At 49.4% G+C, this 25,161-nt stretch overlaps 7 protein-coding genes across 7 annotated transcripts; 5 read left to right on the forward strand and 2 right to left on the reverse strand.

The window, feature by feature from the left end:
• Nucleotides 1-761: 761 nt before the first annotated feature.
• Nucleotides 762-1,348, forward strand: ALT_3000 (RNA-binding protein LSM5; the record flags this gene model as incomplete). The annotated part of the gene is made up of 6 exons (XM_033563600.1): nt 762-786; nt 847-903; nt 951-989; nt 1,044-1,071; nt 1,186-1,249; nt 1,310-1,348. The coding sequence occupies 6 exons, from the start codon at nt 762-764 to the stop codon at nt 1,346-1,348; spliced, it is 252 nt and encodes an 83-aa protein (XP_033419491.1).
• A 4,773-nt stretch (nt 1,349-6,121) lies between these two features.
• Nucleotides 6,122-7,996, forward strand: ALT_3001 (amino acid permease GAP1; the record flags this gene model as incomplete). The annotated part of the gene is made up of 3 exons (XM_033563601.2): nt 6,122-6,395; nt 6,465-6,882; nt 6,937-7,996. The coding sequence occupies 3 exons, from the start codon at nt 6,122-6,124 to the stop codon at nt 7,994-7,996; spliced, it is 1,752 nt and encodes a 583-aa protein (XP_033419492.1).
• A 1,138-nt stretch (nt 7,997-9,134) lies between these two features.
• On the forward strand, nt 9,135-12,021 carry ALT_3002 (GTPase-activating protein RGD2; the record flags this gene model as incomplete). Its single annotated transcript, XM_033563602.1, has 5 exons — nt 9,135-9,362; nt 9,421-10,567; nt 10,626-10,721; nt 10,782-10,967; nt 11,024-12,021. 5 exons carry the CDS (start codon nt 9,135-9,137, stop codon nt 12,019-12,021), a joined length of 2,655 nt encoding a protein of 884 aa, XP_033419493.1.
• Nucleotides 12,022-12,661: 640 nt separating this feature from the next.
• ALT_3003 (AAA family ATPase CDC6) lies at nt 12,662-14,684 on the reverse strand (the record flags this gene model as incomplete). Its single annotated transcript, XM_033563603.2, has 3 exons — nt 12,662-14,259; nt 14,306-14,569; nt 14,633-14,684. The coding sequence occupies 3 exons, from the start codon at nt 14,682-14,684 to the stop codon at nt 12,662-12,664; spliced, it is 1,914 nt and encodes a 637-aa protein (XP_033419494.1).
• A 741-nt stretch (nt 14,685-15,425) lies between these two features.
• Nucleotides 15,426-17,087, forward strand: ALT_3004 (DNA-protein crosslink repair co-factor UBX5; the record flags this gene model as incomplete). The annotated part of the gene is made up of 2 exons (XM_033563604.1): nt 15,426-15,912; nt 15,991-17,087. 2 exons carry the CDS (start codon nt 15,426-15,428, stop codon nt 17,085-17,087), a joined length of 1,584 nt encoding a protein of 527 aa, XP_033419495.1.
• Nucleotides 17,088-18,195: 1,108 nt separating this feature from the next.
• Nucleotides 18,196-20,457, forward strand: ALT_3005 (putative Ste20-like serine/threonine protein kinase; the record flags this gene model as incomplete). The annotated part of the gene is made up of 4 exons (XM_033563605.1): nt 18,196-18,247; nt 18,319-18,349; nt 18,421-18,737; nt 18,791-20,457. 4 exons carry the CDS (start codon nt 18,196-18,198, stop codon nt 20,455-20,457), a joined length of 2,067 nt encoding a protein of 688 aa, XP_033419496.1.
• Nucleotides 20,458-21,659: 1,202 nt separating this feature from the next.
• Nucleotides 21,660-24,433, reverse strand: ALT_3006 (putative C6 transcription factor; the record flags this gene model as incomplete). Its single annotated transcript, XM_033563606.1, has 5 exons — nt 21,660-22,449; nt 22,508-23,885; nt 23,939-24,055; nt 24,112-24,146; nt 24,246-24,433. The coding sequence occupies 5 exons, from the start codon at nt 24,431-24,433 to the stop codon at nt 21,660-21,662; spliced, it is 2,508 nt and encodes an 835-aa protein (XP_033419497.1).
• Nucleotides 24,434-25,161: the final 728 nt, after the last annotated feature.

The raw sequence follows: 25,161 nt of genomic DNA on the forward strand, positions 1-25,161 counted from the left end.
GCGTTTGCCGTGACTGCTGGGTCAAGTCGAGACAGATACTAGGAAGGCCGAAGTGCCTTTCTAGGCTTAAGAGCCAAGTGCCTGTCTTGAAATCATGAGATGCAGCCCAGCATCTGGATGTGCATCTTTGAAATTTTGGTGTCCCGAGGCTTCTTGGGAAGCACGTTCCACACAGGCGTGTGGGGGGTATCATGCTGCGCTCTTCTGCTGGTAATGTACCTGAACGTTAGGGCTAATTAGATCATTGTAGTCCACACGCTGGTTATGCGCTGGGCAAAGCCGTGACCCTAGTTCTCGACGCGATACTCGAGGTGGTCCGACTTGCTTTACTCGAGGAGACGAGCAAAGTAACATGACCCTTGTGAGCGATTTACACAGTATCGTGCATAGGCTGGCTAATTATAAAGCAATACTCCACCAGAGTCCACTGTAGTAGATAATCAGGTAGTCGACCTTTTCATGCCATGTATTCAGTGGCAGGGTTTGTATAGATGTATCAGATCGGAGATACTAAGGATGAGCGGAGAAGGATCGGCGATAGATGTGATTGGGTTGAACTTCGGATCGGATAAACTTGCTCCCTTGCCCTCCAAGATCGTCTGGTGGAATGCTCAAAGATCCGCTTGAGGCTTCATTTTCTATACAACGTATAACACTTTGATACGGATATTCTCTTTACTATTAAAGGTGGACTCTTAAGTGTAAGGACGCAGCTGTGAGGAGAGCGCGATAGATTCTGGCCATAGAACACTTCGAGCACAATGGCGTCCCAACTCCTTCCTTTGGGTAACCTTCATAACCACCTCCACGTGTATACATAGACTTGTGTCATTAACAGGTTGGCAGAATTGATCGATAAGTGTGTGGGATCGAGAATCTGGGTCGTCATGAAGGGTGACAAAGGTATGCGACTACAGTGGTTGCGACGACTAGGTACTGACAACATAAAGAATTCTCCGGCACATTACTTGGATTCGACGACTACGTCAGTAAGTTATCTCCGGTATCTGTCGAGAGTCCTAATAGATACTGACTTGTTGCAGATATGGTTCTGGAAGATGTGACTGAATTGTAGGTGAATGCTTTCATTCTTGTCATGCTGGTTATACGCCCGTCAGCTCTTCCAGGATGCCTCCTGTTTTGTTTCTGCGCTTCAATGACGGTGTAAGCATTAACATATTGTAGCGATTACTCTGGCGCACAGGTCAAGCTTCCTAAGATCCTGCTAAACGGGAACAATATCTGCATGGTATGAACGCCGAAGTCCCTCTCTCGCCATCGATCGCACAATCCTGACATTGTCTTTTAGTTAATTCCTGGCGGCGAGGGACCAGTTGGCAGCTCCTGATTTTTTTGATTTCCATTTTTTTTTTTTAATTTTCGATCAGTATGATGAACACGGCTTGCAAACGACTATCACAGTGATATCCCATAGAACTTCACCTGAATAGCAAAAGTGTTCCCTTTGCACGGTTGCAGTCTCCTGTCCCACTGCATTCTCACTTAGTTCATCCCAATGCGACGTCGCAAAAGCATGTTCGCCGAGCTTGAGAAGCGACGCTGATACCGCTGAAGAGCATGAGAACCGGCCTGGGTACTGTCCATGGTTGCAAGACTCTGTGAGAATCGTGCGTAGAAAAGGAAACAGTCTCCATGGACGGTACAGAAGCAGTACAATCGGCGGGTGACGAGATCGAAAGAGAGACGGACACTCCCATACGAACGGTATTGGCTTGGCATTCTCGGCAAGATGCGAGGGGAACAGCTGTGAGTGCAGCGGGAAGCTTTGCAGGCAAGAACTCAGAAACAGAAAGTCAATTTCTGGTCTTCAAGCTCTTTGATCAGGAGTCTAGACAGTGGCAGGGGTATGGTTGAAGCCTATGACTATCATGACATCCAATTGAGCTATTTTCGTTAGTCACTCCAAGAACCATCCTGGAGGAAATCGTGACCGTCTGAAGCCGTTGACCCGTCAACGAGCGGAGACGCATCATTGACATCGTTGAGAATGGGGATCACTGGCGCTAAGATGCGGAAAACCTGGGGTAAATCTTTCCCTTATTCTTCTTCAAAGTAAACCATGATTCGTAGAGTCTGGGGTAAAAGGTACGGATTTGCTGGCTCCAAGGCTAGTCCGACGAATAGCATGTCCTCGAATACCCATCGTGTTGTCAGTACGGAGTGGATCGCTCGCGGATATTTTGGGGGAGACTCCATCCGCTGCTTCGATCACTCGCCGTCGGTTGGCAGCGGAATCTTTATTGAACTCCGTGCAAACAGGCTGGTTGGACGAGATCATTTTTGGAGTGATCTCCACTCATTTCAGCCGGTGAGTCTTGCTATGCTCGGTTCTCTGCCCCAGATATTTCCCCAGATCACGGTGTGGAATCTATTACATAACAGGTTCCGCTATTCCCCGCGTTTGCACAGCGAGACGGGGGCGAAGCGGCAACATCAAAGCATATCCGGAGAATCAAAGAGCGGTTTATGAGACAATTCCCACCGCGTCTATCATTTGTACTCCAATCATTGATCTGGAGCATTTAAGGGGAGGAAAGAGAAGGGGACGGAAACCAGCAATACCCCATCATATGACACTGAAGTCCATATCATTGGAGACAGGGATATATCATTGCGCGATTTTGGTAGGTTGAACTTATTTTCGGCCAGAGACTGATGCCCGTTGCCGGTCGAGTCCCGGTCGTGCGCCCAATCCCAAAGCGTTGCGTTTCAACTACGATCTCTACTCATCTTGTAGACACTGTATCACTCGATTCGGTAATAGAAATTCAATGGTATGTCAGTATAACATATCACTATTAGGTTGGCCCGTGCAGAAAACCACGACATTTGTGTAACCCTTTTTTTTTGGCTTTTTCGATGCCACGAGGGTCCTGTGTTCCTTTCAAGGCTCATGTACTCACGTTGAGAGCCATACGACAAATTAATCTCGTCACGTGAACGAAGTTTCTCATCTTATCCAGTGAAAATCAAAATGCGAGGAGTCCAAAACACCCTGCTGATGGCGAGGGAAAACTGGATTTCTGGAAACTTGGGGCGTGGAACTAACTTTTGTTCTTCTGGAATCCAAAAGCGCCCCAAAGGCTAATGGGCTACGCCATCTGCGCGCGATGTTACCGTAGCCGGTTCATCAACCATCTTCGTTAGCAGGAGTCAGCCACTAAGGCTTGGTAATTCCTTCAGTCCTACAGAGTACAGTGAATTTGCTTGCCACACAATGAACAATTGTTAATTACTATTATGGTCCTGGCAGACAATGAGAGTTCTTTGAAGAAACTTTGAACCAAAGTAGGGCACCGTAGACCATCGAATCGAAAGGTAAGAAATGAACTTCATCTACCGTATGATTTCGAGGAGTGGTGAGTAGTCAAAGCACTCGGGAAGACTTGGCTGAGGGAGGAAAAAGTAGCCTGTGTTGTACTCTGGACCTCGGTCACTACTCACCAGCATATGCGTGATCAATCGCACAGACAGTAATGAGGCCAAATGCCCAGTTAGTGGCCGAGGAAAAATAAATTACCCTAGCATTTATCTATTGGTACCTATTCCTGAGTGGTAAGGTGATGGCAGGGCAATAGTGACCTGGGCTGCATAAGAAAGATTTGGGCAACAGGCTGAAATGCAAGATGGCCGACGGATTCCGAAGCGATCGCATCTTACTTTGTAGGTACCAGTCGATAGAACAGTGCTACTGAAAGTATCATTATTCCTGCAAATCAGGCGTTCCTGGACTTTCGATCGTACCTGAATTAAACGCGTCGAAGCCCTCGCCTTCAGAACTTTTGAGGAAGGCGACTGAATATCAGAACACATTGATTATGTGCCAGGTTGGGCATAGAGCTCAAGCGCCGGTGAGGACGATGGCATCTGCCCCTACCACTTCAAGGATTACTGTGCTTCCGTGCATCTGGAGATCCCCTAACACGGTTGAGACAGACGAGTAGGAAGCTCTTCAGGTGTAGCGTTGTGGCTCTAAGCCCTGTGTAGTTATGGTAAGTTTGGTAACAGCCAACCAGGTACATGATCGGGGATATGGTTTTCGGGAAGTAAGCACTGTCAAGTTATCAGCCTTCTTCCCTCGACCTTCCAGAAGGAAAGTAGCGACATCACCTGAGTGTGCTATAAATCATCGAAACACAAACAATCCCTTATCTGCGTGGTGTTTGGTCGTGCGGTTCCGTGCATATCAGGATCATGAGCTTACTGTAGGTTTCAAATGTAAGGAATAATACCTATGCAAGTGTTATCTATGGGGCTGCCAATGGAATTTTTGATTGGTTACTGGAGGATATCGCGTGGAAGAAGTGGTGCGGAGACTAATTCCTAATGAGGATTAGCGGGTTTCATCCTCTCAAAGCGACGACGGCTTGTCCGGTGAGCCCCACCCCTCCTTTTCTGCTCCAGCCTCCAGAAGGGCAGGAGGCCAAGGAATCCATGCCTTATCGCCCTCATTAACCATGGACTCATGGTTCACAAATCACAAGCGATGTCGCCACCATCCCGGCGAATGGCACAGTAAGGTAGAGAATCGAGACAGCCTATTGTGTTGGCAATCGACCATTCGCCCCGAAGTCATTCGCCATGTAGAGCCCTGTATAAGCGAAGAAGTACTTAGGTAGTATTTTCTTATCCTTGGCGGTCTGCGGTTTCCTTGGTATAGGAATGTCATCTCTGCAAACGGAATATCTACTCAGTCGTCCAGATTAGTGTTACAACAGTCCATTACCAATGCCGTGATAAGAGCCCTTGTGACAGAGCTGTTAGATAGCAGAGACGCTCCGGGCTATCTATGGTTATGCATAGATAAGTGGTTATGGAGTCTCTGGAGCAACTTAGCAAGTTGGTGGTTTCAACTCCACAACTGGATGGATCCTCACCAATCTGGAGAGGCACCTGCTCGGGTCTCAGGTTGTCCGCGGTCGCGGCTCGCAGGATATATGATACCAAGAAACTTGCCCAACCCCAACTCCAAGACTGCTGGTCACTGGCCAGTGCCCCATAGACTCTCTAACCCGAAGCGGTAGTGCGGTACAGCCACTAACTCCAGGTGGAACCTCTGTTAAATCAAGCGACTATCTAGAATCCTAGATACATGGAAGCTGAACCCAACCTGCTACCTGGGCAGAGGACGTTGTATTGCATTGGCATCCTCTTATATTTAATTCGATGTTATCTTTCTTGTGTGCATGAAAACATGCAATCATGCTGGTCTCTCCCTTTTTTACGCCCCATTTCCCCTACTTCCCTGGAATCATCAGATTGAAATGGCGTTGGTCTGCTCTGGATATCATACAGAAGGGTGGATGATAACAGATGGTTTCTGGTTAGGTCACGGGTTATTCTAACGTTCTAACCCTGAGGATAGGATATTTAGAAAGAAATATGTATTATTATCATGATTATTATTATTATTATTATCTGACTAGCTTGATGCAAGACGCGGCTGGTCTAGTTTTGAGTTGAAATGGCTCGTGGTCTGTCATTATTCCCGCAGTCAGTTCAGTGAGTTCACTGAGCAATAATAATAATTTCAAACCTGTCCAGGATGGATGGCAAAAATCGAGGGTCATTGTAAATAATAATAATCAAAATCATTGAATAATAAACTACTAAAGCAAAGTCTAATTGGATCTAGTCTACCCCGGGCCCGGCCAATTTCACTGTTTTTAACTTCCCCCGTCCTAGGGAACAGCACGCCAAAGCGTAAGCTGTCGGCCAGTAAGCCCAACCACAGATATCCTGACTCTTGGTATCTATCTATCTGTGTGGCGCCTGGGGTGAGGGGACCTTTCCTTTGCTGCAAAAGCGTTCTTCGTATCTTGACACTAAAGAGGCAAAAATGATTATTGTCTTTGAGACTAGTCTACCTAACCTAGTGAGAATGTGATCATCCCATAGACAGCCCTCTTTTCCAATTATTTATACCGACCCATCTGCCTCTCCCTCGTCATTTACTCAGACTAAATAGTCTGTCTGCATTGAACGCTAGACAGTACACTCCTAGTCTCCATCTTGTATCAATCTACTCACCTCACTCCTTTTCACTTATCTTACCCCTTCATGTCACATTTATCTTCGCTTCATTAACAACTACACAATCATGGAGAAAGATTCTATCGAACCTAAGGCGGAGCCTATGGTGTCCGACCCTCCCCCAATCTATGGTGAAACAGAGACTACCAAAGGAAGCATGAGTCAGCGGATATGGGACAGCTTCAAGAGGGACCCTAACGCGCATGTTACGGCGCACACCTCTGGATCGAATGGCGGGACCTTTGACCTCGAACAGGCTGCGCAGAAGACCGCAAGCTCTCCTCTGCAACGCAGTCTGAAGAATCGTCATCTGCAGATGATTGCCATTGGTGGTTCCATTGGTATGGACTGGCGCTCGAAATCCCGCACATTGCTTTGATGATCCTTGCTAATCTAGTCTTTTCACTCAGGTACTGGTCTCTTCGTCGGTTCTGGAAAGGTTTTATCCACCGGTGGTCCGGCGTCTGTGCTGATCGCTTATGCCTTGATCGGTTGCATGCTTTACTGCACTGTGCATGCGCTGGGTGAAATGGCCGTGCTGTTTCCCGTCGCTGGTTCTTTCGCGCACTACTCAACCCGTTTTATCGATCCTGCTTGGGGTTTCGCTATGGGCTGGAACTATGCTCTCCAATGGCTGATCGTCTTGCCCCTGGAAATTGTCGCTGCGTCTATCACAGTTGATTACTGGGAGTCGAGCATCTCGAATGCCGCTTGGGTCGCCATATTCTGGGCTGTCATCGTGTCAATCAACCTGTTCGGTGTCAAGGGTTATGGTGAAGCCGAATTTGTCTTCTCGCTTGTCAAGGTCATCGCGGTTATTGGTTTCATGTGAGTAATCTCGCAACATCCCTTTCGAGCTGCGCCCGACTGACAAAAAAATAGTATACTTGGTATTATTCTGAACTGCGGTGGAGGCCCCAAGGGTGGCTATATCGGTGGAAAGTACTGGCACTCGCCGGGTGCTTTCAACAATGGTTTCAAAGGTCTCTGCAGCGTCTTCGTCAACGCTGCATTTGCGTTCGCTGGTACTGAGCTGGTCGGTCTCGCTGCGGCTGAGACTGCGAATCCTCGCAAGTCCCTTCCAACTGCCGTCAAGCAGGTTTTCTGGCGTATCTGTCTGTTCTACATCGTCTCGCTCACTCTGGTTGGCCTGCTCGTTCCGTTCGACGACAAACGGCTTTTGGGCGAGTCGAGCGCGGATGCCAAAGCTTCCCCGTTCGTCATTGCGATCAAGAATGCCGGAATTTCGGGTCTTGACTCCGTTATGAACGTCGTCATCATGATTGCTGTCTTGTCCGTTGGTAACTCCTCGGTTTACGGCTCCTCGCGTACCCTCGCGGCTCTGGCCGAGCAGAGGCAAGCACCTCAATTCCTCGCATACATCGATCGTAAGGGACGTCCTCTTTTTGCCATTCTTGTCGCATCGGCCTTGGGCTTGCTCGGATTCCTTGCCGCATCTAGCAAGCAGGGTGAAGCGTTCATGTGGATGATGGCTATCTCGGGTCTTTCGTCCATCTTCACCTGGGGCTCTGTTTGTTTCGCCCACATCCGCTTCCGTAAAGCCTGGAAGGTGCAGGGCCACAGCTTGAACGAGCTCGCTTTCCAATCTCAGGCGGGTCTTGTCGGCTCCTGGATCGGGTTTATCTTCAATTGTCTTGTGCTGGTTGCCCAGTTCTGGGTCGGCTTTGCACCTATTGGTTACAGCGAAATGACTTCAGGCGCGCTGGTTGAGGCCTGGTTTTCCGTCTACCTGGCCGCGCCTGTTGTTCTTGTTTTCTACATCGCCTACAAGATCTATTACAAGACGCCCTTCCTGCGTGCTAAAGACATGGACTTGCACACTGGTCGTCGGGAGTTGGATATCCAGCATCTGATTGAGGAGGAACGTGCTGAACAGGCCGCTTGGCCTGTATGGAAGAAGGTTTATAAAACCTTCTGCTAGAGACGATGTGTAGTTCATAGAAGCTCTCTTCTCTGAGACACGCGTGACGTTCTTGCGGTGGTTTTATTTTTCATTTCTGCTTCTGTACATTCATGATGTCACTCTTATCTCGGCTTTGACAGCCTCAATCCATGATTGTGTATCGGGATATTAAATCCGATATTGCAGATCAATCCAATCATCAAGGAATTATTACTTTGTTGAATCATGCAAATCTAGATATGTTGTCCAATCCATGTCACAGCAAGCTGTATTCCACGACTACCGGTTGAGCATTGTTAGGACGGACAATCCGTCTGCCTAAGGCAATAAAGCGTCGTAATGGCTTTACTCAGAAGGAAACCGCTAAGGTCAGTGACTATTACCGCGTACTGTAAGACTTGTATCATATCAGCCACAAGTATTCTCCCGCGATGTTAAGTGTTGTAATCTTTCGACTCTTTCGACCTGCCAAGCCAACCTACCTCTCTAACATACCCAAAAATAGAGACTTCAGCTAAGGTCCAGAGGTTGGAGCAGGAGAAAACAACGTGGCGGCTGGAGTCCAAAACCGCGTAATTTTACCGTAGCTTAATTACATGGCGGCAGTCCAAACGGCCAACCCAGACTCTTTTCAGGATCTCGGCCAGCGAGACAAACTCATTAATCTCTGTATTGTTGTTCACTCCATGTTGCTGTTGTCGTCGCGTTCAGTGGACGGGTTGTACAATTGAACTTTCTTTAACTTCAATTTCGTTGGCAACGTTCTTTTTCGCTTTCGTCTAGCTCTTACTCCCGCTAAACGCCCGCTCTGGTCGATCGTTAGGCGCCCTCATATACATTCTCCTCAAGCCCATGCCTGCTCGCAGCCGATTTGTTCTGCCCTGGGATTTGCAAGTGCGATAAAAAGAAGCGGTTCGGAAGAGTTTGGTCACTCATTACCACTTTCGCATTTTGATTAGTCCTTCTGCTCTCGAGGCTGTCGGGAGTATCTCAGCGTGTGGTTGTGTGAAGTTTCAGGCGCGGCACAAGTCATTCTTTCCTTCGGCCTTCCGTCTACCTCGAGATACCCCGCGCGGCAGTCACTCTAATCTCGGTTGAGAATAATTCCACAAGCTACCCGGGCCAGTGCTGCAGTGGATACCTTGGGAACGAAAAAATGCCTGGTTTCGCGGATTCATTCTGGACACCGGACTACGCTACCGGTCTTGGGGTGCTGTATGGGAAACTCCAACAGGGTGTCGTCGAAAACAGGCAGATTCTCACTATTGCGAGCTTGCGAGCGGATGCGGAGGAGCAGTATGGTCTCAAGCTCGGGGAGATCGCGCCCAACGTGGATCGCATGACAACAGGGTTTGCGAAAGACGATGGGGCTAGCGTGAGAAAGGTAGGTTGTTCTTCGCCCTTTCCGGGGAGACTCACTTGCTAATCGTGTGCGTTCTCAGGCGTATGAAGGTGTTCGCTCGGAAATGATCGAGGCCTCCAAAAACCATCAGAAGATCGCGTCGAACATCCGTGAACTCGTCGTTTCCCCCTTCAGACGATGGTGTGACCAGCACGAGGCTCGAATTCAAAACTCCCATGATGATCTTCAGACCCGTATTAAGGAGCATACCAAGCAGGTGGAACTTACCAAGAAGCTACGGAGCCACTACTTCAACAAGTGCCGGGTGGTAGAGGATCTGGAAGAAGAAAACAAGTTGGCTTTCCAGGATCCTGAGACTAGTCCCAAGGCCAAGGCGACACCCAAGATTGTTCTGCCGGAAGAACAAGCAGAGGAGGAGGAGCCGATCGAGCTGGGAGATCGAGTCTATGCCCCCGAGGACCTCAAGAAGCTCCTGATACACATGCTTGATAATATCAAGGTTGGGGAGGTCAAAGTGCCTATCATTGGGACTTATCAGAATACATCCAACGGTGCTGATATCGTGGAGTATATTCAAAAGTACATGAATGGAACCAGCGTCAGCTATGCCGAGAGAATTGGTCAGGATCTTGTCGATAATGGATTTCTGCGCCTGGTGGGCAATATAGGCAGCACTTTCGCCAACAGCTCCAAGATGAACTATCAGTGGCGCCCAAAAGTGTTTCAAATCACCGGAATTCCCGAGAAAAAGAAGCCTTTGATGCGCGTGACGTCGATTGCGTCCAGTGAAGACGGCAGTGAATCACCGATTGCTTCCGTATCAGAGATGCTCGCGGGCTGGAATCCTCTCAACAACCCACACCCGAACGAGACTCCAGCTGATAAGCTACGAAGGGAAGCGCGCGAAGCCGATGAACGGTACAGAGCCGCTGTGCGGAAACTTGATCAGATCAGATGTAAGCTCGAAGAAGAAATTGTGGAGAATCTCCGCTTCATGGAGCAGTGTGAGCTGGATCGTCTCAAAGCGATCAAGGCGGTTGTTCTCGACTTCTCGGGTGCCATCAGCAACGTCATTCCAAACTTGCAAAGCACCGTCGATCACATGATGCTCTATCAAGAGACAATTCAGCCGTTGGGAGATCTACGCTATCTGCTGGAAAATTATCGTACAGGCGGTTTTGTGCCGCGGGTCCAAGCCTATGAGAATTATTACGGATCCGTCGAAGGTATTGTTACATCCCGATAGGCCTATATCATGTGCACTACGGTTTCTCACTCTTGCAGAACAAAATTTCGGGGTCGATCTTGAGGCTAGAGCTCGAGCTGATCGGAAGAGAGTTCCAATTCTTGTGACGACTCTACTGACATACTTGGACAATCGTAGGCCAACGGTATCCCTTTTTCCTACCCAAGTGCATTTGAGCTAACCAATCTTCTCAGATTATCCCGAACTCGAAGGTGATGAGGCACGCCGTGCGATCTGGCTATATGATGTTCCTTTGGCCGCAACGCATCATCTTCGCAATGCATTGAATAACAGCAAAGCGGATTACAACGAAATCCTTCGGAAATACGATATACCCATTGTCGCGAGCGTGTTGAAATTGTACCTTCTTGAACTACCAGGTCCGTATCAAGAAATGGTGGAGGTGTTCTAGTTCATCGACCTAATTTCTTACTAGATTCCCTTGTTTCTTCGCAAGTATATGAGATTGTCAAGACTATTTATTCAACTACCGCTCATGAAACGACGGAAGACGGACGGATCAAAGTTCTGCAAAGCACCCTTGGTCAGCTTCGTCTCAACAACATCGCTACACTTGACGCCATCATGACCCATTTCACGCGACTTATAGACCTAACATCTGCCGACGAGGCATATATCTCCGCATTGGCGCAAACACTCGCTCCCTGCATCCTCCGCCCTCGTATTGAGAACAGCCTTACGATGAATGAACGTCACAACTACCGTCTTATTCGTGACCTGTTCGCTCACAAGGATACTATCTTCGGCGAGCTGAAACGTCAATCGAGCGTGCTTGGATTAGGCTCAACATCCAATCGCCCACGTGCCATTAGCACAGATGAGAGCAATCGCCGTGCTGCAATGGAGGCAAGGAACCGTGCTATCGTAGACCGCAGTCGTGCTAATAGCCCCGCTCCTCCCCGCAAGCATCGGCGAGACCGCTCCAGTGGTGCTTCGGAGGCTGGACGGTTTCCAATCCACGTCACCAGCCCGACCGAAAGGAAAGCAGCCACGAGGAGCAGTTTGGAAGTCCCGGCCAACGCTGAAACTCCCACAACAGGAGAGCAATTCACAAACGTGAACATCCAGACCAACGATAGCGCCACTAATGGCACATCCAGCGATTCCCCAGCCTCTGCCGCCGCCGGAGAGAATGCCTCCTCGGAATCATCTAGTCCTCCGCCTGCAGGTAACTCTGACGGCTCTCCGACTCCTACTCCCACGCCCGGCTATGTGACAGCTCCAGGCGAGCCGGAAAAGCGTAGCTCGATTCCACGCTCTGGTGCTATGTTCAACCGCAAACCCGGTCTCGGCAACCGATCCAGCTTCCCCGCTGTTGCAAGCGCGGAATCAGAACTGGACAGCAAGCGGAACAGCCTTGCTGAAAGCGAACCCAAGGGTGTAACCTTGGAGGATAAACCTATGGATGATTAGACGTTCAGGACATCGATGTCTTCATGCTGTCAACGCTGTCATGATCAGATTCGAGCGAGGCTTGAGTTTACCCTGCAGACTAAGGTTAGATCATATGAACATCACCGCTCGAGCTTTCGGCAGGTCTTGTTAGTCGAGCTGGCGATGGGATTGCTTTCTGATTCTCTGTTTTCATTTCCACTGTTCTCTGTATTCATGCATACAGCCCTTTTGCCCCTTAACACATACCCATTTCATCATGTATCTTTATCGTGTCTATCCAGAGACTCTTCTGTCGTCATTCCTTCCGTTATTACTTTTGTTCTTTCCCTTGAAGCTACTTTTCAAATCGTGTTGAACTTATCGAGGGCGATTGTGAATCTTGTTATATAGTATTTCTCTTTTCATCAGGGCATACTCTACTCGTAGAAGTCCGCGGAGTGTCACCTTTGTAAGATTATGATCTTTATCGGCTCTTTCGTTGTAACCATATATTGGTGTCTAATACAGGAGCGCCCAGCCCAAAGTCCTCGAGTTATGCTTGTTTTTTAGACCCAACCAACAATCCTAGACGCCCATACAGAATGCTAATAAACCAACGCTCAAAAATCTCCAACATTGCATATGTCCTTCAGTGCCTCTGGGCCTGAAGCTGATAGGATTACAGACCTTCACCCATGAGTAACCTTCTGAGAATGCCTTCTCCCGGGCCAGCAATCTGGCTCTCGATTTCCCTTCGTGAAACAAAGCAAACAAGGCCTTGCTCATCCATTCCTTTCCTTGGAGTCATCGGCCCACAGCCCGACTTTGAGGGAGTGCGTCTGATATCAGAGCCGCCAGAAACCGTTCCACCTCTGCCTCGGCCCTGGAATTCGCCGACGAGGCCTAACGTCTCCAAATTACTGATGACATCCTTGAATTCAGTAGCCGTCAGGGGATGGAGGATATTGTCTGTTCGACACAGCGTGCAATAAGTATCGAAGATCTGTTTAATAGTAGGCGCCGATATCTTGGTTTTAGACGGCGTGCCAGGGATATCACTCTCGCGCCGTTTCCGGTCCAGGGCAAGGAGAGAGCAGAGAGCCGCTTTTTGTTGTAGATTGAGCGCCTGGAGCCGTTGGACGGTTCCTTGTCCGAAGGCAGATGAAGTGATGCGAGCTATATGTCCGATGCTTGCGCGTGGTGCCGTAAGAATAGTATATGTTGTGGTGGGGTTGTGCTTGGATATCGAAGTTCTGGCCGGCGATGAGAGGTTGTTATTTTCAACCAGGATGGTTTTGGAGGCGCTATCGACACTCGAGCTCTGCTTCTCCAGCTTTTGTAGCGTCTCTTGTTCAATTAGATCAATGGCAGATTTGACAAGTTCGAACGCTTTTCGCAGGTCACCGGTCTGGGATGCAACTTTCTTTGCGCACAGCTGTATAGCGGCAGGCTGGACAAAAGGCACAAAATTCGGTTCCACATCTTGATCAGGAGGAAGCAAAGACCGGAGGCGGTTGGTGATGACGTTCGCGATTTGGCTAGCATTGTAAGGTAGAAAAGGTAGGAGGCAAGGCTTCAAGTTCTTCGCCTTCAATTGTGGCAATGAGCGATCGGTCAGATCAAGCGCATTAGCGATCCCGATCAGTAACAGACGCGATTTGTTGTTCAGAGACCATTCAAATAAGGCCTGTAGAACTCCAGCATCCGCGGTGAGCAGGTGGTCGATCTCGTCCAAGGTGACCAAGAACAGATCATCATGTTTTCTGTCAGGAAGGAACATGGCTTTTAGCCTATCGGCGTCGCTCTTCCTGAAAACCTGACCGTCGTCACCGAACTCCTCAATGAGCTTCGAGTATACGTCTCGGGGTCCTCGCATACTAGCACAATTGACATGCGCTACCTGAACAGTGTCGAGTCCCAGCCCGTTGCATACCTCTCGAACCATAGCACTCTTGCCAGTACCTGGGGGCCCGCTGACATACAGACAACCGCCCTTCCTTGAGGTAACGCGTTCCTGGATAAACGAGGTCAACTTTTCACGCTCAGCGTCCCGTCCAACCAATCGACCGGAAGTTGCCCCTCGCGCAAATAGCTGCCTAGCAGCCGTATAAATAGTTTGAGAAGATGATGGGCTCGATATCTGGCGAGGTGTGCGCGGAGTCATCGACTTGCCGCCCACCTGCACTCTGTGCTTCGGGGTGACTGGCGGCGATTCGAGGGCGTCTCGGTATCTGGACTTTGAAGGGGTTTTGAACTCGACGGGTTTTGTATTTTCATCTGCTGTCGTCAGTACCAACTCATCATAAATCCGCTTATAGCCTACCATTGACCACTTCTGAAGTCCGAGGTTCGGGACCGATCTTCGATGGGGCTGCGGTCTTAGTGACCCGTACAACATGCTTGGTCTTGACGGTCTCGACAAGCGTGACCTTGATGCTAGAATCATTTTCTTGATTCGAGTATGTGCTATTCCTTGTTCGTGATCGCAGTTGGCGCGTTGACGATGCAGAAGGCTCGTTCACTTCCTGGAGGATGCGAGGTGGTTGCGTACGGCGCCTGCTGGAACTACGCACCGGCAATGTCGATGCTGATATCAACACTATCAGTATATGAACTTGAGGCAGACTGGGTGGCTATCTGCCTATCGTACCTTCTGTCTCAATTGCACCTCGTTGGCGCTTGCCTAGGACCGAGGCGGCCATTACCAGGTACGCTCGATGATATCTTGTATTTTCGGAAAGAGCTAGGTTGAAAGAGAATTGATGAAGTAAGTGCAAGGGCCCTCCAATAGATATACACTTGCCATGTGCCTGCAGCTATGCATTCCACTTTGAAGGGTTGGGGTCGGGAGCTTCATCCAAAAGAGGCATGATTCCTTTTCTACGCGACATCTTTCACGCGTCTCCTACCGACACCGCGTCGCGCGTCTAAGCGCCCTTGAAAAGGCATAGTAGCCGAACGTCACGTGCTACATACTAGACGGCAACTTGACCGGAAATTACCATTCTTGATACCGACTTCACACACAAAACGGTATGGTATCTTACGCCAACGGAGAATCAGATCGCCCGCGGCCACGGGCAAGTGCGTCACTGTTGAGTGGATGATCGAAGACGGGGAAGTACTCAATGCTTAAGACTAGAAGTTTCATTCCTTCCAAACTAGTTCCTATCACATCAGCGTTTCTTTCTTTTTTCAAATACCTGTCGCTGAATCAGGCCTACTGCATATATTCATTTTCTTCTGAAGTAATTCCAAGAGACGTCGTCGCATATCCGAGCCGTGCTCATCATTCATCTCGAAGTCTACGGTTTGCAACTGTTTGCATCACTTTACCTTCAACGGAGAACCATCGCCCATTGGCCTGCGCTGGAGACTGAAATCGCTCACATCGCCCTTCTTCCCTTCCTTACCTCTACTATCTTCAGCTTCACTCTTCCATCATGGAAAGCGACGTGGTTGCTCAGTTCACAGAGATCACCGGCTCGAACCCTTCGCTGGCGACTCAGTATTTGCAGCTAGCCGACTTCAATATTGAGCAGGCCATGCAACTCTATTTTGAGAATGGAGGTGCGCCTTTGACTGAGGAACCGGTTCCATCAGCAACTGGGCCTAGTCCATCGCGCCCTACTGGATACGAGGACAACTCCGGTGTCGTACACATTGATTCAGATGATGATATTGCCATCGACGAAGCCCGCTCTGCGCCTCAAGCACGGCAGCCAGAGGGGTTGACGTTTGAGGATGATGAAGCTATGGCCCGTCGTTTACAAGAAGAAATGTACCGTGACGGAAGAGATAGCTCTGATGGTGTCAGAGCTCCTATAGCACGCACGACGGAAACGCTCGTGGGGCCGGAGGCGGACTTCGACGACGGTGACATGCAAGCGAGTATTTTGGGCCAGTTACGTGCGCGCCAGCAAAGAAGCAGTCAGTTTCTCCACAAATTCTCCTTTGTCCCTACCGATACTCTTTCCGCAGCTTTCTAACTTTGTTATCTGCACTTAGGTCGACCTGGTATATTCAATCAAAGGGACACGGCAGAAATTTGGGCTGGTGGTGATGAAAGCTCGCATCGCGAAAGACTTGCTGCGGCTACAGGCGGAGCATCTGAAGCTTCTAGCAAACAAAATATGCTAGCAGAGATGTACCGGCCCCCGTTTGACATCATGTCACGGTTGCCTTGGGATCTCGCACGGCAGGAGGGTCGTGAAAATGAGAAGTGGCTGCTTGTCAACATACAAGACCAGTCCATATTCGACTGCCAAGTATTGAACAGAGACTTGTGGAAAGATCCCGGAGTCAAGGAAACTGTCAAAGAACATTTCATTTTTTTGCAGTATTCCAAGGATGATTCACGTGCGACGCCTTATCTGCAATACTATTTTCAAGCGAGTGATGTCTCCGAGAACTATCCCCATATAGCCATCGTTGATCCCCGGACGGGTGAGCAAATGAAAGTTTGGTCCGGGCCGCCTGTGGTCAAACCTGCGGAATTTCTCATGCAGCTTCATGAATTCCTCGACCGTTACAGTCTCAAGCATAACGTGCGAAATCCAGTGGCGAAGCGAAAACCCGAAAAGAAGGAGAAGAGCATCGACACGATGACCGAGGAAGAAATGCTGGAGATGGCCATGAGAAATAGCTTGGGAGACGGGGTAGAACAAACTCACAGAGTGGTGGATCCGGACGATTTAACCCGCAGTACTGAAGACGTCAAGGGCAAAGGCAAGGCCGCTCCTACTGATGATGTCCTTATGGGTGAAGACGATCTTGCCGAGGAGCCAGTGGAAGAAGCATCTTCACTGTTCTGGACCATTCCGGATGACCGGCCACATACTGAGCCACCAGCCGATCCTGCTACTACTACACGTATCCAATTTCGCCATCCGTCTGGAAGGGTCATTCGTCGCTTTGCTCTGGTTGATTCTGTCAGAAGGATTTACGAATGGCTCAAAGCTGACCCCCCCTTACCGGAAAAGGCAGGAGTTGAGTTTGAGCTCAATTCAATGGGCCGCAATCTAATCGATTCACTCGATTTGAGCATTGAGCAAGCAGGCCTCAAGAACGGAACGGTCATGATAGGATATCTCGAAGACCTATAGACGCGAGATTGATCCATCACATACCACAGCTCTCATTTTAGAGGCGTTGCGACGGGAATTTGGCATTTGAGCTGGTGATAGAAACAGTGGGCCTTTGTCCATTCTACTACTGGCTACTACGTTGGCATATCACAACATATTATCTCTCCTCCATACTGACTGGATTTGTCCATTCTGCTATGATCATGATCTTATCTGAACACATGTTGCATGACATGTGACTTTGACGACTGCATCTTTAACGCTGATGTCACTATAGATGTGCGACCCATTCTCTTGATAGGAATGAAACTTGATCTTATGATGAATGCGCCCTGCCTTGTAGTCTAAACTGTCTTATCCAGCCTTATCCATTCACCTTTGTATGCTTGTGAGCTGAAATGAGTTCACCGCCTAACTAATCTGTCCAGGACCAGTGCTGAGATAGACCTCACCGCCTGGCAAAATGAACCCCGCGCTGCTCCAATCAACAGACTGTTTCTCTGTTGTTGTTGTCTTGTTGTTGCCGCCAGAGACGCAAGGGTAATCCCACAGTCACTTAACCAGAACTAAGACATCTTCAGAGTCTGGTTTAGCTTCACTGTCCTACGCAATATCCTGAATCTAGGGCTAGTGGGAAGCAAGGATTAAAGGCATTCGACCTGTTTGCCGGTGCCTGTATAGTCCCCTCGAAGCACGCAGCTGGTTGGAATCCGCAGAAGGGACAACGGATCTCATTGAGATTCAGAAGATCCTCGGTGTAGTAATGTGCTCAGGCATGATAGTGACAGACAGGTTACTAACCTCGCTGACAGTAAAATTCCTTTGATTGATATTAACGATTCCGCCGATGGCACGGCTGCTCCCCTCGATTCGCAAATCACGCACCTAGCCTGTTCGAGGCGATTGGTATGTAATTCACTCTCGGTGAATGATGTATCACCCCAGACTTCTTGTGGTGATCGAAGCCCTTGATACGGACGCTTGTTATTCCATTGCGCTCGAACTCATTCGGCAGGCAACTGATTGACACCTGCTTTGTGAACTGGCTGATCGTTGGTCATCTGTTACAGGGTCTCACCAAGAGCTTATATTCTTCTCGTAATCGGCTGCTCATAGTTCTGCAAAAATGGAGGGCATGGTGGATCCTGAGACCATTTACATGAGGCAAAACTGCATTGGTGCGTATCAGTCCCTAGTATATCGGACTTCATTCATCGGGGCCGCTTTGCTAACGTTGATGTTGTCGTAGGTGGTGGGAGCTTTGGACGAGTCTACAAAGGGTATGCTGCCGTGCCCCATTCTCTACCTAATTATCGAATTAGCTGACTATGTTCGTCTTTTTGCAATTAAGGGTCGATAAACGTACCGGCAATTCTGTCGCTATCAAGGTCATTGATGTTGAAAATGCTGAAGACGAAGTCGAAGATATTATCCAAGAAATTGCCATCTTGTCCGAACTCGACTCTCCATATGTTACGAAGTATCATGGCTCTTTCCTCAAAGGTTCTCATCTGTGGATCGTCATGGAATTTTGTTCGGGGGGTAGTTGCAGCGATCTTCTTCGCCCGGGGCCAATTCCGGAGGACTATATCATGATAATCATGCGAGAGTTGCTTCGTGGCCTGGATTATCTGCATACTGATAAGAAATTGCATCGCGACGTCAAAGGTACATTGCGATCTTCATTTGAGACTCAATTGGGAAGCTGACAATTTGGACAGCTGCAAATATCCTTCTCACTTCCAACGGCCAGGTGAAGCTCGCAGATTTTGGTGTTTCTAGCCAGCTCTCGGCAACTATGACAAAAAAGAACACCTTCGTGGGGACCCCTTTCTGGATGGCCCCAGAGGTTATCAAACAGTCGGGGTATGATTATAAAGCTGACATTTGGTCTCTTGGAATCACCGCCATAGAGTTGGCGCAGGGAGAACCACCTTACTCCGACATCCATCCGATGAAGGTCTTGTTCTTGATTCCTAAGAATCCTCCTCCCACGCTTCAGGGACCTTTCAGCAAAACGTTCAAGAACTTTGTTGAGCTCTGTTTGCGGCGCGACCCCAGGGAAAGGCCGTCGGCCAAGGAGTTACTCGAGCACCCATTTGTCAAGCGAGCAAGACGAACGACTTATCTGACGGAGTTGATCGAGCGCTATGAAGGATGGCAGATACGTAATGGCGTTCAAAATGGCGGCGTGGATGAGGACTGCGTACAAGATCTCCCGTCGGATGACAAAGATCGTGAACATGATGAAGACCTCTGGGACTTTGGCACTGTGCGCCCTGTAGGACGCACAACTGCTAGGGACCCGATGAAGGAAGCCGATACAAATACCAGGAACCACAATACCACAGCCTGGAATTTTCAAGACAAGCCACACGAGGGGGTCATGAAATCAAGCCGTCCCCAACCCGACTCCCCAAAGAAAAGGAGCTCATTCATTGCAGCTAGTGCATCTCCCACAAAGGTCCCGCTCCCACCGTCGCCTGTCAAACATCCATTTTCAGAAGTCAGCCCACCTCGAACACCCACACGTTCTCAGAGGCCTGTTGCCCGGCAACCTACGGAGAGTCCTAGCACAAGCGAGTATAACAAGGCCCTACAACAATCTTTAGCGCAGGACTCTGTGTTTCTCCAACTCGATCTCTCACCCAGCAGCTCTTCGGGTCCATCGAAAAACGGACGCGTCGTCCCGACTCCAACTGCCCACGCAACACCCTATCCCTCGCAGGATCCAACTCAAATCTCCCCTTCTCGCACCGAGCTGAAGCCGACTGCATCAGAAGCTCAATCTCAACCTCATACTCATTTACCTTCGCATTCACGTCCTCCACCGACCCCGTCTCATATATTCCCCCATCCGCAACAACAGATAGACACGCCGCGCGACAGGGGCAGTCCCGAAATGTCCGTCCGTCGTTTCGCCCCGAAGAATATCAGCCGCCATATTGAGGAGACTGAGCCAGTTCCAACCAAAGCTCCTGAACCTCAGACGGTTACACCTCTGCTCAATGTCATTGTTCCTGCCCTCAGGACCGCTGTGCGTCGTCGTAGGGAGCAGGTAGATCTGATTTCTCGTCAGGCTATGGCACACAGTGGCGAGAATCCAGACAAACTAGCTGAGATTAAGGGTGCCCGCCAATACGTACAGGTTAAGATCGAAAGCCTCGTGGACGACTTAGTTCACTCATTCACCCGGATAGATAACTGGGACAACGAGTCGCCGGTCGGAATGGGTTCGGGCGTGGTTTCGTTCCTTGAGGGCTTTCTTGAAGAGATTCTCGTCCGCATTGAGGTTCCCACTGACGATGAAAATGATGACGAAGGATATTATCCATCCAAACCAGCAGACTCTGAGGCACGCCATGCTAAGAACGCGTCTAAGACCTAACCACCCTCGTACTCAGCACATTATTCCATCTGCCTTGGTTGATGCATTACTGCCGAAGACGCTCGAGTCGGCATGTTGATTTCGCTTCAATTCTCTTCGCCCACTTACTTGAGCTTTGAGTGTTTCTTGGGCCGGCTCTAAGGTATCCCTCAAGGAGTTGCAGGCCTTCTGCTTGAGGTGTGCGCAAAGTTTGACTTTCTTGTCAAGCCCCTTGTTTCACTATTATGTTGTTTGACTCTACTTTGCGACACGTGCTAATCCATCGGATTGTCTCCTTTAACTTCAAATTTGTCCGTCTCCCTTTCTTGTAGTGTTGGATTCTAGGCTGGTTCCTCCCAATGCATGTCCCAGAGGCCTTTCTGAATCGATTCTCGATGCCTTTGAGTCTGTGTCCGCGGATTCGCGAAGATGGGTGGAGATAAGGCTATTGTGCAAGTGAGAGTGTACAGGAAGGTGACCATGTTAAAACGAATCAGTGACCATGATTAATGAAACAAACCCATTCCGTGCTACTTTTCTTTGGTTTACTACTGCTCCCTGGTAGCTGGCTGGGGAAAATCCTCCTATACAGCGAGACATAGTACCAGCGCTATATCGCACTTCAGGCCCTAGTACATATGAAAGAGTAAAGGGTCCCTGAAGAAGGGATGCGAGGTGGGACTGGCAAAGTTGTGAGCGTGGACATGTGTTCAAAACAATGAACACGTGCTTCTCCTGGGACGAAGCTGATTCTCTTGCATGACCGATCTGCAGCCGGAGCATTACGACTGTGTAGAGCGGAAGCTTTTGGGTCGCAGTCATGGCATCGAACCAATATTCTCGTGTCAGTTCCTGCTGGGGGTAGACCGGACATTATGGCTGGCATATACTCCCATGGCCACAACAGGCCAGATTTGACAAGGTACTTGAGTTCACGCACAATTATCTGTAGCTGCCCTGCCTTCGTCTGGCATGATGAAGTTCAAAGCCGAGGTTGTCCCCGTATCCTAGGCACGGCTGCGCACCGCTATTCCTGACACAAATCAGATAGTATCATCTGACTCTGCCAAGTTCAACCCCTTCTAGAAAGGGTGCTAAAGGCTTCATCTCTGTCTGTGGTCGTTGAAGCTACAGAGTGTCGTTGATAAGCCACGTAGTCGAGACACTTCCGTTCAGCACTTCAACAGAAACCGGATCATGAGGACTGACTCTTTGATCAAATTCTACCCGCCAGGTCGAAAAAGCCAGTCAGTCTCAGGGGTCGGAATCAGATAATTAGTGATGTTGAATTCATTGGTACTGCTATGTGTATTGTCAACGGTAGAGTTTGTGGGACCGTTGGGACCATTTCCGGTGAGGCCATGTATTGACATCGGATTGTTGACAGACTCGTTCATATCCAGATTCGTCATGTCTGGAGCTCGTGTGGGAGGAACACGGGGCACATTGAAGAAGCCAAAAACGTCGAGATACTCAAGCTCATTTGGTGCTAGATTTCGTGACGGCATGGGCATTGTTGGCGCTGTTAGTTGGCTACCCGCTGGGGATGAGCGCGGCTGTCGCGAGATGAGGAAGTCCAGATCAAACGCGCAGCGACGCATGTCCGCGAGAATTTTTACACTGGATGGTGTAGATCGATCGCCATCTGTCGCTCCAGATTGCTGATATTCGCCGTACTCGTCAAGAACACGCTGCAAGATGGTACTATAGCGTTCTGCGACCTTCCAGTATTTGCCCATCTGGGCAAGCGCGTCGACGAAGAATATTATGTCGGGGCTCACGGTGTGAGCGATGGTCGAGCCATGTACGAGCAACAGGCGAGCACAGACCCACAGAGTGAAGGCAAAGGGGGGCCCGAATTTATCGAGCATATTGTTGTCCACGACGAAACGGGTCACGGAAAGGATATTATCAACAGCTAGCAAGCAGCGTTGGCTGGCACTATACGATGGTGTAAAGATTGGAGACCTCGTGGTCGGATAGGCGGCGGATGAATGGAGGCGGATCACAGCTCTGGCTCCGGTATTAATACTCAGGATGAGGCAATAGGATGATGAACAAGATTTCTTACGTTTGAAATGTGGAATGAAGTTGCACCCAGTCACAGTGCAGACTTTTGCTGTGCTTCGATCCATTGAACAGTCGCGAGGAGTTCTCATACGCATATTCAGAGGGTAGGTTAAACTCCCAAGAGGTCAGCTCATTGTCCAACTTGCGATACGTTGCTTGCCATCCCTCAACATCGGATAGAGATCCAATATCCACTGGTCTCTTCAAGAAAAGATGTATGCGTGAAAAGATCCCAAGGATCTCCACATACAAACCGAACGAACCAACATTCTCTGCTCGACTCAGATAATCAGGACGTTCACTCGTGTGTTGGAACCATCTCGTCTCTACCGGCTCGTTTTTAGTGAAGTATTCGTCCTTGCATGGTAATTTGCGGTCAATGTCCTTGTCATCCAAAGCAAAGTCGAAGGCCGTAGCAATGGTGGAATATCGATCTAAAAGGTATACCATCCAGAACAGTCTGCGCCTGCTTTCATCCTCAATCCAGGAACTGGGCTCCGGTAGAGTGACGGCTCTTAAGGTGTAGATGGACGGATAAACAGGGGCGATGAGAGACGACTTGGACTCAACAGCTAATCCCAGCTGGACAACCGACCGTGTGATAAGAGCAAGCAATTTCCAGCCCGGCGGACCATTAGACGATCCCACCAGGTCCAGTGCTAATATCACCAACGCCTGGAGTGCTTTCACCGACGAGTTTTCAAGGCCGTACAAGATGACCTTCTGTTTCGAAGAGTCATGGTACCGCTTGCGGTTTTGCTCATTCAGGCGAGGGTCACTCGAGAAGCGCAGAGTCGTCGCGACTATGGCATAGAGAACCATACGGTCGGCTTCTTCGAGAGGAGAAGGTCCGAAGAAAGTGTCCAGAGTTGTCCTCCGGTGAAGAATAGGACACCAGGTATTGATATGTTCGAAGTACAAGTCCACCAGTGCGTACAAGAGGTCATACGGCGGCAGATCGAGTTCTGGATCAGCCAGAGAGTGTTCTTGATTAGAATACAGGTTGACTGGTACCTTCAAGGAAGACTCATTCCCCGTATAGTCGTTATGCGGATTACTGCCCGACATTGAGGAGAGTGGGCCCGCTGAAGAGATGCCATTCGGGACATGGCTCTGCATCGCGTTCCTAACCGAAGTATCTGAAGGGCTTGTGATTGAGACATCATTGTGGCGAGCTGATAAAGGCGCAGTCGATGTCTCTTGGAAATACACTGGGTTACGAGGGCTTGGTCCATGAGCCGCAGAAGGTTCCGACGGAGAACTATACGAATGTGGCCCAGCTTGTGAGAGGTCGTGACTCATACTCATGCGATGCTGGCTTTGAATGATATGAGTCTCGATGAGCCGGGCTTGCGTCTGGATGACCTGCTCCAGCCGATCTGTCCTTATTAGCGACGAGTATAGGTTGAAGAGAGAGAGCTCATGAGCATACCAAGCCGCTGCTCCAATTCTTTTCCGTATCCAGCCCGAAGACCAGGCTTCTTTCGTTCCTTGTACTCGCATAGCTGGCCATTGCGAGCGCACCATCCACAACTTGGTTGGGCCCGGTCTACAACTGTGAGTCACATACCCAAAAGACCAAACCCCGGGGCAGCAGATACTCACCACATTTGACTTTACGCTGTTTGCAGAGTTCGCATCTATAACCCGAGTTGGGATGTGTTAATCACCAGTTGCATAACATTTCTGAAGACGCCATCGATTTGATGAAACTGGAGAAAGAAAGGGAAGTAACATACGACACAGTGAGCGGCCGTTTCCGTTTCAAACTGCGGCCTGCACTTGAATCATTTGGCGCGACGCGATCATTATCACTATCGCCAGCAGACCACGACTCATCAGCACTTTCTTCCTTATTCTGATCGCCTGCAAGCTGTGCTGGTGGTGGTGGAGTCTGCTGAACAGAAGCTATAGCAGGGTTCGGCATTGTGTTCTAGCGAGTTTCGGGGTTATGGAAAGCTTCCATAAGCAAGAGCAGTACTATCAGCAGCAAGAAGGCATGATCATCGGCCGCAATGCAACAAGACGGGGGATGCAGGGTAATGGGTCCAGCCGAAAAAGCAAGTTGATCCGGGTATCAATGATGATCAACGGACAGAGACCGAGACAGACTGCCGATATCGAGAACAGAGAAAGGAGGGAAATGAGGAAAGAATCAAAGGATCCTGCTTGGGGAAGGCCATCGGAACAATCACGAGAGACCAATAAAATCGCCCTCGGCAGTGCCTGAGGCAACACCCTTTCACCCCGCAAAAATAACTAAAATCCCCACAAATAAACATGACCACGAGACCGTGTGACGGCGGTGAGAGCTGGCCTGGATTAATCATAATGGCAGAGGTCAGAGTACCCATAGATTACTTGCACCTAGACTATCTCGGAATAGCAAAGGTACCTTCAATTTCGCACTGAAGCAGAATGGCAATAATAATAAGGCGGCTCCATTGCGAAAGTCAGTGTCTCTCCCTCTTTCCGGCCGATACCTTACCTATGGACCTAGTACGGTAAGGTACACTGGGTAGGTCACTGGCCAATCACTCGTGTTGGTCTCGGGCAAGCAATGCCCCGAGGTAAGCATATGGTCATGACTCCCTCGACGCATTGTCGGGATGGTCGCTTTCAAATATGACCCGATTTCCACTTATCATCATGCTA

The sequence above is a fragment of the Aspergillus lentulus genome (genome assembly GCF_001445615.1).
Source record: "Aspergillus lentulus DNA, contig: Alt05, strain: IFM 54703, whole genome shotgun sequence".
NCBI classification, from domain to species: domain Eukaryota; kingdom Fungi; phylum Ascomycota; class Eurotiomycetes; order Eurotiales; family Aspergillaceae; genus Aspergillus; species Aspergillus lentulus.